Here is a 12,699-nt window from a genome sequence, read left to right on the forward strand (position 1 = left end):
GCCGGCCGCAGCGCGCCAGCCGTGGCGGCCATGGGAGGGTGAACCAATGGCAAAGGAAGACCTTTCTCTCTGTCTCTCTCTCTCACTATCCACTCTGCCTGTCAAAAAAAAAAAAAAAAAAAAAAGACCCATCTATTTGCTGCCGACAAGAAACACATTTTACCAACAAAGATATACACAGACTGAAAATGAAAGGATGGAAAATACATTCCATGCTAACAGAAAGTAAAAATGAGCAGGAACACCCATTCTAATATCAGACAAAACAGCCTTTAACATAAAAACTGTTGAAAGACACAAAAAGAGGGGCCAGTGCTGTGGTGTAGTAGGCTAAGCCTCCACCTGCAGACTTGGGATCCCATGAGGGCACTGGTTTGTGTCCCTGTTCCTCCTCTTCCAATCCAGCTCTCTACTTGTGGCCTGGGGAAGCAGCAGAAGATGGTCCAAGTGCTTGGGCCACTGCACCCACGTGGGAGATCTGGAAGAGGCTCCTGGCTTCTGATCAGCCCAGTTCCAGCAGCTGCAGCCATTTGGGGAGTAAACTAACAGAGGGACAACCTTTCTCTCTGTGTCTCCCTCTCTCTGCTTTTAACTCTACCTCTCAAATAAATAAAATATTTTTAAAAAAATACACAAAGAAAAGAATTATATAATGATTAATGGATCAATTCAACAGGAAGATGTGACTATAGTAAATATATATATATACACAATGCCAGGGCACCTGGCTATTTAAAACAAATGTTAATGGATCTAAAGGGAGACATAGGCTTCACTACAATAATATTGGAGGACTTAAACATTCCAATTTAGTCAAAGGACAGATTACCTAGACAAAACAACCAACAACAACAACAAAAAAAAACCAAGCTGATCTACACTACTTACTAAATGGACCTAACTGATATCTACAGATCATTTCATCCCACATCTGCAGAATACACATTATTTTCATCAGTGCATGGAACATTCTTTAGGATAGATCATATGCTGGGCCATAAAGCAAATCTCATCAAATTCAAAACACTTGAAATTATGTAAGTTTTCTAACCACAGTAGAATGAAGTTAGAAATTAACAATTTAAGAAACTCTAGAAAATAGGCAAACATATGGAGACTGAACAACATGCTCCTGAATGAATAGCAGGTCATAGAAGAAAACAGAAGGGAAATAAAAAAAAAAAAAACTCCTAGAAACAAATGAAGATGACAACACAACACATCAAAACTTATGGGTACAGAAATGTAGCATTAAGAGGAAAGCTTAGAGCAATTGGTGCCTACATCAAGAAACTGGAAAGGCATCAAATAAATCATCTTACATCTGAAAGACCTAGAAAACAATAACAAACCAAACCCAAAATTAGGAGGAAAGAAATTATTAAAATTAGAGCAATAAGCAAAATTGAAACAAAAAAAAGATAAGCAATGTAAAGAGCTATTTTTTCGAAAAAAATAAACAGAGTTGGGGGGCTGGCCTTGTGGCATAGCATGTTAAGCTTCCACCAGAGAAGCTGAAATCCCGTATGGGTGCTGGTTCAAGACCCAGCTGCTCCATTTTTGTTCTGACTCCCTGCTAATGAGCCTGGAAAAGCAACTGAAGATTGCCCAAGTTCTTGAGCCCCGGCACCCATGTGGGAGACTAGGAAGAAGCTCCGGGCTTCTGGCCTTGGCCTTGGCCTGGCCCAGCCCCAGCCTTTGGGGCCATTTGCAGAGTGAACCAGTGAATGGTTCTCCCTCTCTCCCTCCCCCCCCTCCTCCTACCCCCCTGCCTTTCAAATAAGTGTATTTTTTAAGATTTACTTATTTGAGTGGCAGAGTTACAGATAGAGAGATAAAGAGACAGAGAGGTCTTCCATCTGCTGATTCACCCCCAAATGGCCACAATGGTCGGAGCTGCACAGATCTGAATCCAGAACTTCTTCTGAGTCTCCCATGTGGTTGCAGGGGCCCAAACACTTGTGCCAACTTCTACTGCTTTCCCAGGCCACAGCAGAGAGCTGGATCAGAAGAGGAGCAGCTGGGACTTGAACCAGCACCTATGTGGGATGCTGGCGCCATAGGCAGAGACTTAACCTACTACACCACAGTGCAAGCCCCAATAAATATACTTTTATTAAAAAAGAGAAAGATAAGAAGAAAGGATGGAAGCGAAGGGAGGAAGGAAGGAAGAGAGGGACTCAGGGAGGGAGGGATATAAGAAAAGAAACTAAGTCTTAGGCCTCATACAAAAATTTACTCAAAATGGATCCCTGACTTAAATGCAAAATGTGAACATAAAGAAGTGATAGGGGCAGGAGGGGAGAGGTATGGATCAGTAGCACAGCAGGAGTGAGCCTTATGATGGCGTTGTTCAGTATCTTCACTGAACCAAGGTCAAAATCCTGGCTATGATATTCCAGAGGAATCTTGCAAGATATCACCTTTAGAGCAAATTGGATAAAGGGAACATGGCAATACCTCTCCGTATTACTTCTTGCAACTGTATGTGTATCTACAACTCTCTCAAAGTGAAAGTTTTAACTTTAAAAAAAGAAAATGGTTCTTTCAAAATTTTAATCCATGCCTGAGTTCAAAACAGTAAAGAAAATCTCAGCGTGCCAAAACAGAAAAGGAAGCAAGGCCACAGGGTCCAGTGGGAGTTAAAGGTGGATGCCCTTGTGGACAGTGCCGCAGCTCAATAGGCTAATCCTCTGCCTTGCAGCGCCGGCACACTGGGTTCTAGTCCCGGTCGGGGAGCCGGATTCTGTGCCAGTTGCCCCCCTTCCAGGCCAGCTCTCTGTTGTGGCCTGGGAGTGCAGTGGAGGATGGCCCAAGTGCTTCGGCCCTGCACCCCATGGGAGACCAGGAGAAGCACCTGGCTCCTGCCTTCGGATAGGCGCGGTGCGCCGGCCGTGGCGGCCATTGGAGGGTAAACCAATGGCAAAGGAAGACCTTTCTCTCTGTCTCTCTCTCTCACTGTGCACTCTGCCTGTCAAAAGAAAAAGAAAGAAGAACGTGGATGCCCTTGTTAAATCCATACCGGCCATTCAGAATAGGAACTGGGCTTAATTTTCTAGGAGTGACTGGAATTGAAGCAAGCATTTATAAAAAAGCCAAGAACTGTATTCACTTGAATAAAACCAGACCTGAGAATGCTGTTGACAGGAATTAGAAATATCTTTGTTACCAGCCCAGGTATAGAGTCCAGAGTGTGGGTGCCTAAACTAGGACATCAGTACAGGTGGAATATTCCATGAGGAAACAGAGCCACAATCCTGTATCATGCATGAGAGAGGAGTGTTAATATTTTGCACTATCCTGCTGGTGCAGAAATCCGAACTGAAACACTAACAACAAACAGGCTTGAAATCAATCTCATAGGGCCCTACGGCAACCAATTCCTCTTGCCAGGATCCTCACCCTGCTGAAGATCAACCGAGTCTAAATTGAAAAACACTGTTTCTTCATCAAAGAACTTAGACTTGAATAAATCAATTAAAGTGCTCCAATGAAATAAATTCCATAATTTCCAAGTTATGAGAGTGTTGAAAGGCAGAGTGGGGAAAATGGTGGAGGTGACACACAGGGTTGCTGCTGAGCCAGGGGCCAGAGCCAGGGGAAAGATGTTCACCAGAGGAAAGAAGGGGTCTCACAGCTCCCCATGCTGCCCTTTCTAGGGTCCAGTTTGAAACTATTGGGCTCTGCTCCAGGGGAGACTAAATGGGCTCACATCACAGACAACCCCAAGAGAAAGCAGTTTCCAACATCTTAATCAGATATACACATCTGAAGCCAGGCCTCAGCCCCATGAGAGACGGGCAGATGTTCTGGTCCACATGAAAATACTCCCCTCCTAAGAGAGTTTTCCAAATGCTGGCTCTGTACCTAGGAGAAGCAGATGGCTTAGAGCCAGCAACTCCTAAGCCTGCCACCCTGTGAATTTCAGTGTGCACAAGGTCATCACTGGGTGAAAGGGAGAGCAAACATACCAGAAGCCAGTCCTCAGGTGCAGCATCCGGAGAAATGAGATGTGAATCCAACCACCATCCATCTGACAAGGACCACTCTAGGCACGCATTGGCAAATGAGGACACACCAGCAAATGAGGTTGAAGCCAGCCAGGTGGTGTGGTCACAGACACAGAAGAAACTCATTTGGCTCTGGTTCCTTTTTTATAGTCACCCGTTAATTGTCTGATTAGGCAAGAAAGTCTACAAAAATACTTGTAATCCCAGTGGGACGTTTCTTCTGACAAAGGCATTCAATGATTCTGTCGTGAAAATCAATTTAACCACCACCACGTATTTGCTCTTAATACAGTATGAATGCAAACTTTGAACCGGAAAATGCCCACAAAGTGGTACTCACTACTCCTGGGCACCGTTTGAAAATGAAAAGGTCCCAGAACTTCTAAGCTGAAGTTCTGAATAAAGCTAAACAGTGTGCAATTCCCCTAAGAAAGTAGCAGATGAAAGTAAGGAGCAATTTAGAGCAGCCGTTCTCACCTCTAATCACCTGGGGAGGAGTGAGAGTCAGAATTGAAAAGGGAGGCTGTGATGTGATCTGAAGAACAATGTCTTGAAGTAACATTGGCTAATACTGCTAATTCCTGTGTACTTCTGTTCATCTACTGGCAAGCCATGCCCATGGCACACTGCATCTCCTAGGGGCTTCGGAATGCTGCTGAGCTCTGCCCTCAGATTCGATCAGAATATCTGGGGTGTGGGTTCAAGGCATGGGCACATTTTAAAATCTCGCAGGTGATCCTCATGTTGAGCCGCGATTAAGAACAACTGAGCTAGCCCAGGTCCTCTCAAACTTCAGGGGCAATGAAAGGCTCCTGAAAACCTGTGGAAACACAGGTTTCACAAAACAGAACTTTCTTAAATTTTTCCTTATATGGAAAACAGATTTCCATTAGGCTTATAGTAATCAAATTCTGTTATATCCCTCATGTGTGGAAGCTAAAACCAAAGCTCAGGACTGGTGCTGTGGCACAGCAGGTTAACGTCCTGGCCTGAAGCGCCGACATCCCATATGGGTGCTGGTTCAAGACCCGGCTGCTCCACTTCCAATCCAGCTCTCTGCTATGGCAGAGAGTCCTTGGGCCCCTTCACCCATGTGGGAGACCCGGAGGAAGCTCTTGGCTCCTGGCTTCGGATCGGCACAGCTCCAGCCATTGTGGCCAATTGGGGAGTGAACCATCAGATGGAGGATTCTCTCTCTCTGTCTCTCTCTCTCTCTCCCTCTCCCCCCTCTTTGTGTAACTCTTTTAAATAAATAAATAAATCTTAAAAAAAAAAAAAAACTCCATCTGAACACAGAATGGTTATTACTAAAGGCTGGGAGGAACGGGGCGGGACACAGGAAGCTTAGATAATCAAACCCAAATCAATGTTAGATCAAACGAACAAATTCCTAGTTTTATACAGCATAGTGATGTGACTATGGTTCACAGTAAACTATTATATATTTGATAAGCAAAAAGAAGACAGGAGCTCCAAGGTTCCAGTCCTAATGCAACATCAAAAAATGGGAAATACTGTTTGTGATTTTGTTGTTGTTGTTGTTGTTTTTGTTTTTTTTAATCGAAGGTCCCTTACTGGTCCTGCTTCTGTGGACATGAGTGGTCGAATCGGGGGAGGAGAGGGTCATCTCCACAACATTCCATTTATACACAGAACTACAGATGAGCACAGTCCCTACTGTGGTTAGAAGTTAGCAGCACGGGAAGGGAATGGGATAGGCAGGGGTAGGGGTGTCGTTAAAAAAAAAAAACAGGACTCCCCCCAAACTGGGATGCCTGGGGGGGCTTGGTCTGTTTCAACCCAAGAGGAATCAGAAAATCAAAAGCAGTTTGGGGTGGCCAGAACTGTCAGGGATGGGAGGAGGAAGAGGGTCCAGGGGGAGGGGGGCTGTTTGGCAACTGGGGCAAAGGAATTGCCCTCCCCCTGCTGGGATCCCCCCAGCCCCTCCAGCCTGGCAGGGAGGGGGTAGCCTGCAACCCCCAAGGGCAGGTCTGGGGCTGTCAGATGTGCCGGGCAGGGGGCTGGGGGGCTCACAAGGGCTTGCCCTCCAGGGAGATGTCGGCGCTGCCCCCCAGCTTCTCCACCAGAGTGCAGCAGTCCTTGACCTCCTCATAGCAGTTGGCTTGCAATTCATGCTTGATTCCTGTCAGCTTCTTCTTGATGGCGTCCTTGGAGCTGGTGTAGATCATTTTGCTCTTGAGGGGCACACACTCGGGGGCCCAGAAGATGAACACAAGGTCCTCCTTCTTGCTCTCCTTGGTCTCGTAGGTGGCGTCGTAGAGGGCGTAGTGTACCTGAATTACCCTGAATTGCTCAGCACACATTGTATTCATGTATTGAAATGTTGCACTGAAGCCCATAAATATATACAACTATTCTTAATAATTCTGTTAAAAATACAGGCTTCCAACAGGCAAATCTATAGACCGAAAGCAGAGTAGTGATTCCCTAGGATTGCGGAGATGGAAATGAGAAATTGGAAAGTACAGAGTTCATTTTGGGCTAACGAAAATGTTCTGCAGTTTACTGTGATGGTTGCAGAAGTCTGCAAAATATGTAAAGCTACTGAATAGAGCACTTCAGAGTGTGACTTACACAAACGTGAGTTAGGTACCAATGCAAACTGCTAATTGACACATACAGCAGTTTCTACTCACCCCAAGAGACTCTGATGCACTAGGTCTGCAGTGGAGCCCATGAATTTGTCTTTTTAATGAGCTTGCAGGTGATGTTCATTCTGCGGGTCCACAGACCACACTGCTCTGACCCATGCAAAGTGCCCAGGTCCATACTTTCTAGCGGCTTATGAGCATGAACATGACTTGCATATGTAAAGATTAGACGTGGGTTCCCACAGCCGTTTGGTGTCTGGAGCACCGTGACCTCTGCAAATTTGTGCCACGGATCCTGCGTAGCCATATGCTGCCCTTCTAGCTCATGGACTTTTTCTTCCTGTCCCCTTGGTCATGAGGATCAGGTACCACTAACGCTTCCAGAGTTTTCAAACGTAAGTAAGAGCCAAGATTGCAGAGGGCAGATATGATAGGAACCCCAGAGCAAAGCCAGGGGATGAGGACCCTGGAGGGAGGAGGTGACCCCCAGATAGGTCAACTGAGCACTGTATGTGGCCTAGGGAGAAGAAAGCCCCATATAAAGTCTAAGTGCAAAGCACATAGTCAAAGTAGGATATCATAGCATAGCACCTGCTGATACCATCATTAGGAAGACTCACGCTCAGTCCAAATCTAGGTTTCATTAATTCTAAAGATGCTGACCAACCAGTCAATCAAGAAGACCCTCAGAGTTGCTCAGAGGTTAAGACCCAACTCAAATCCTGCCTCGTCCTCCATCAGTGTTCCTGGTTGGAGTTCTTCCTGCCTTCTCTGAAGTCTTGGTGCTCTAACACTGAGAACCTCCCAGATCCACTGCCCTTCATTTATCACACACTTTCTGCCAAACCTCCTTGGAGCCAGGTCCCTACCTCCCAGGGGCTCCACTCTTCTGTTAATGACCTCTGATGCTGCTGGTGGGGGCTGTATAGGCTGAGACATTAGGATCCTGAGGAATAGGAGGGAGATGACAGGCCCAGGCACTCACCAGTCCATGACAAGCACTGAGGGCTGCCGTCCCGACTGTGGTGCCCTGCTGTAGAACTGTGCCCTGCAGATGGCAGTGGGGGCCCACGGGAGCCGCCATCTTCACATGGGAGAGGTTCCCATATCTCTTCTCCACGATGTAGCTGTTGGAAAGAAACCCCCGATTGACCGTCAAGTTAAAAAACAGGTCCTTCTCCTCATGCCAAATTCTGTAGTACACCTGGTCCGCTGAGTCAGCCAAGTCTCTCTTCCTCCTGCCACCAGCGCCGGGATGGTGCAAACCATAGGATAGGAAATGCCCACGGGCGTCTACTCGGACAGGATGCACCACGTGGTACTCGGGCAGGGCCTTGATAAAATGCTCTGAAAGAAAAGGAGAAGCAGAATCACAAACAGCCGAGCCTGCAGCGAGGCAAACCTGCTTCCATTTGGAACTTGTGTTCTAGCTTGTTGATAGCAACTTGCCTCTGTTGATTTGCAGTTAAGAGATCCTTTGCCCCATACAAATGCTGCCAACAGTAAATTCCCTGAATAGCTCAAATTTACAGGATACTTCCTCCTCCCTTTTGTGCAGCAGTCTGAGCTGGTGCTAAGGGGGCGCTCTGGATATCAGGTGTTTTATTAGAGAAAAATTAAGATAAGAATTCATTCATGAGGCCCGCTGCTAGGATGGGGCAAGGTCAGCATGATGGACAGCAGGAAGCCTGAAGTTCATGAATACAAACACGGAGCTTCACTGTTTATTACAAGGTACTCAGACATCTCGGGAATGAATTTCCACCAGTTACAGCATGAGAGGGTTCCATAATGTAGCAAAGAATGCTTAAAGGGGCCGACGCCGTGGCTCAATAGGCTAATCTTCCACCAAGCGGCACCGGCACACCGGGTTCTAGTCCCGGTCCAGGCGCCAGATTTTTGTCCCAGTTGCCCCTCTTCCAGGCCAGCTCTCTGCTGTGGCCAGGGAGTGCAGTGGAGGACAGCCCAAGTGCTTGGGCCCTGCACCCCATGGGAGACCAGGAGAAGCACCTGGCTCCTGCCTTCGAATCAACGCGGTGCGCCGGCCGTGGCGGCCATTGGAGGGTGAACCAACGGCAAAAGGAAGACCTTTCTCTCTGTCTCTCTCTCTCTCACTGTCCACTCTGCCTGTCAAAAAAAAAAAAAAAAAAAAAAGGAGTGCTTAAAGGAGCTTTTTTTTATAAAATGTTTACAAAATCCACAGAACAAGATGATCAGAGAACAAGTTATGATCTGAAGCATTGCCTGAAAGTATAAAAATTGCCACTTGAAAATTTCAAGACAAAAATACGTGTTCATTCTACATATAAAAGAACTTCAAAAGGTTTATAGAAAATGGAACTAAAGGATAAATTTATTTTTAAGAAAAAAATTGAAAGTCATACATAAGAACAACAATTCTGAATAAATAAACCTCTTGATTTAGCAAATTTACCTCCCGCTACTGTTTCTTATGTTGATATTTGAGAGCAGCACAGGCTATAACTAGCAGGAAACTCGTCATCACTCTGATTACAGACTCCTTACAGTAAATCACTAGCCACTGATAAGATGAACTATTTTTTTTCTTTTGCCTAAAACAAAAAGATTGCATTTGTTGTCTCCCAGTTACACCCCCAGCACTTTCTAGCTTATGTTACTTTGCTCGTGTTATCTCCCTGAGTGGAATGGCTCTTGTGTCTCTCAAAATCCTGTTTATGGTTTCAGCTGAAATCCTTCTTCTTCATTATCCTAATTCCCTCCCATTCCTTTAAAAACTCCTGACATTACTTTCTGACCCTTGAAACTGACCTTATTTTGCATTGCTTTTTGCTTATTAGACTATTTATCCTTGAATCTTGTGCAGGCCAGAATTTTGCACATCACAGATGCTCAGTTCATATGTGTAGATGTATCACTGACTACGTTTGCAGTTAGTCAACTCAAAGAACTAAAGTCAATGGGCATGGATTATAAAAGAGTCGTGTCGTGTTTTCCAAACAATTGCCTTCGAACATGCTTGATGGAACCATCCTTTCTGCCTTGGATGAAACACGAGGAAAAGCACAGAAATTTCCTTCTTGGGTAGTTACAAATACTCTCAATGTTTTGCTGTAAAAAGTCCAGATTCATTACTTCCAATTGCAACACTTAATCACAAGAGACTACATAACAACGTGCATAAATCGTAAAAATGGTGCTCAGTGTAAAATAAGAAGCAAAACAAGTTAAAGCAGAGCTATTTGCATTAACGGAAAATGCACACACAAATAGAAAGCTTACCAGAACACACGAAACCAAAAAATACATATGGAACCCATTAAAATGATTTCCACAGGGAGGAATGGGAGTAGGAGCTGAACTTAAAAATGCTCACGTACGAAAAGCAGAAAAAGAATTTCGCACAAATGACGCCGGAGAGCCATGGACTGGGGAATATAACTGACTTGGTCCTCTCTTCCTCCTACTCATTTGCTCAGAAATGTCTGGGCTTATCTGCTGCTTCAGCTGCCCTGCCCTTCTAAATTCAGGCCTGATTGAAGAGAAGAATGGCCAGGTGAGTGGGGTGGATGTAGCCAGCGTCCCTTGTATGTCCCTCACCTTGCAGTTCTGTTACAATGGTACCTCTGGCTCCTCCTGTATAGAAGCAGGAGAGTGAAAGGAAGGCCCGAAAGAATCTCATTCCCTTGGGTCTAGCTGAATATCTTTTGGCAGTAGTGCCCTATGTGGGTCAATGTTAGATTCTGTCCCCTTCTCCCAAGATGTGGGAGGCCTCTGTCACTGGGGTTCACCCACTCCAGGTCCTCAACTTGGGGCATTCCTACCCCAATCTACTCCACCCCTGTGCTGTGACCACCTCGCCTTACAGAGCAGCCTCTTGGCATCCATTCAAGAAGATCCAAGTGTTGCTCCTATCCATGACGTCCAAATTTGATTCACAGGAAAGAACTATGATCCACATTCAGGGATATTCTGGCATGGCTGTGTCCACTGTCGGCAAATATTCCAGCCAGTCTTTTGGCATGTTGGTACTGAAAGGCTGAAATGCTAGGCATCAAGTCCCTAGGACATCACCAAATGCTGAGGTCTCTGAAGGCCCTTCCACTTGCCCTGAGTTGGGGGCACAGTGGTTGGGAGCACCCCAGCCCCCTCGCTTTCTCCTGAAGGAAGTCTCTCTCCACTGCCTCTCACTGACCGTTCAGCTTGTCCTCATGTGCACACAAGAAGGAGGAAGGGCTAAGAAACATCTTTGGCATGCCCATACCCCCATACCCACGGTCTGCAAACCCTCTTGAAGTACAGGGGGGAAATGAACCTCCTTTTACTCCTGACACGGTTTCTGCAGAAGCTGAGACAAAATGAAAAGCCCTTGTTAATATATTGTGATCTAAGCATATCTTTCCATCTCCCTCAAAACAGAGAAAGAAGCATCTTCCCAACAGACCATTTTTCCAAAAAACTGTACTGACCAATTTGAGGGACACACAAACTAAAAGCAACTACATTTTTTACAGAAGTAAATTCTATGTAAAACATTGCACTCCGAGTTGAATAAACTATGACCTATAGAAAAAGACTAAGAGACTTGAAAATTTCTTATTTGTAATACCCAGAAAGCAACTAAATTAATTCAGACTGTTAGGAAGAAGAGACTAACAAAAGCAGTTTCAAAGCAATCTCATATTTTAAAAAAACCTGTTCTAAAAAGATAATTTATGTAAACTCATATATCAAAATAACATATTTGAATATTTAATAATCAGAAATATGGAAATAATATAACTTAATAAAGGGCAATAAATTTATAGTTGTGCTTCCACTGTAATTGCAACTTTGAGATGTATATAAATGTACATGAACAAAGCCTCTGAGACAATATGGAAACATGAAAATTGCTATGAGGGTGAGATTTGGAGTGTGATTTTTGTTGTTCACTTTGTATTTCCTATGTTGTTTTTCCCAATTAAAGACAAGCAGATGACAAGGATAGGAGATGAGAGGTGCTGTACTGTGAGAGGACCAGAAAGAGTGTTCAACAGAGGAGAGAAGTAAGGAAGGCCAACGTCTCCTGACACCAGGCAGCTGCCCACCGAGTGCTACCCGTGGCCATCACAGGTGGCTGTGCCCCTAGGGAAGAGTCAGCGTTGGCAGAGGCATCCCTCACACAGACTGTGACAGGACGCTAGGGTTCTCCTGGAGAGGAGGAGGGGCCACACAGTCAAGTAGAGGGCAATGGGAAGGTAAACAGTTTGTGTTGTCAGCCTCACAGGAGTATTAGCAGGAGGTAGAAAAAGCAGGCTGGTGGTAGACAGCACCTTAAGTGGCAGGACAGGTATTTTCTACAGTGGGCAGCTGTCTAAGCCACCCACTGGAGAGAAGATCTGAGCTAGAAGAACTCAGATCTGAATTAGAATTCCAATGGGGAAAAATTGAGGAGATGAACTTGATCTAGGAGTTATTTCCATGTATTTGGAGACCAATACATCTTTTCCCATAATTTCCTGACCTAAATTATCACTTACAGGGACTGCCCCTCAAAGATTTAACAAGATTTTTCTAAGTATAAAATGGAAAAAAAAAAAACCTGAAGCTTGTCTAAGCCCCAGCATCTATTACCCAAAAAAATAAAAGATCAAATTTATAGACTTCAAGCCAGTTGCTCTTGATGTAATGGGTTTTTAAAAGGGCCAAGATAACTTAGCTGATAATAATGTTATTGAAAATAACCACAATTATGTTTAAGGAGCACTTGCTGTGATCTAGGAACCACAAATCTTTCCTCATTCAGTACGCACACCCTGAGACAGATTTGGTTGTTATTCCCAATTCAGAAATAAAGAAACTAAGTCTAGGAAGTCACTATGCAAATGTTTGAATCACTTGCATTGAAACCTCATGTTTTCTATTTCAAAATCATTTTCTTAGCCCTTGCATACCATGTACATAAAAAGAAACAGTCAGTTTCCCTTGGCAAACAGCGTAACATGTTAGAGGTATTGGCACTACCCCACCACCACCAGGGAAGATGATCTGACCAGAAAAGAACTGTTCAGCTTCTTCATGCCTCAGTTTGCTTAGCATACATGGAGATTACAACT

The 12,699-nt window shown here is 44.8% G+C and overlaps 1 protein-coding gene across 3 annotated transcripts in view; it reads right to left on the reverse strand.

Annotated features, from left to right (window-relative positions):
- ADAMTS12 (ADAM metallopeptidase with thrombospondin type 1 motif 12) overlaps nucleotides 1–12,699 on the reverse strand; it is a 363,744-nt gene that overhangs the window by 344,920 nt on the left and 6,125 nt on the right. The window contains exon 2 of one of the 3 annotated variants that reach the window (XM_002714101.5): nucleotides 7,608–7,969. The exons of 1 other annotated variant lie outside the window; for it this stretch is intronic. In XM_002714101.5, coding sequence (XP_002714147.2) covers nucleotides 7,608–7,969 — 362 coding nt within the window. Of the gene's footprint in view, nucleotides 1–7,607; nucleotides 7,970–12,699 lie in introns of those variants that run through there. One more of the 3 variants, XM_070056624.1, reaches the window with a different exon arrangement.

This window comes from Oryctolagus cuniculus, chromosome 14 (genome assembly GCF_964237555.1).
Source record: "Oryctolagus cuniculus chromosome 14, mOryCun1.1, whole genome shotgun sequence".
In the NCBI taxonomy this organism is placed as follows: Eukaryota; Metazoa; Chordata; class Mammalia; order Lagomorpha; family Leporidae; genus Oryctolagus; species Oryctolagus cuniculus.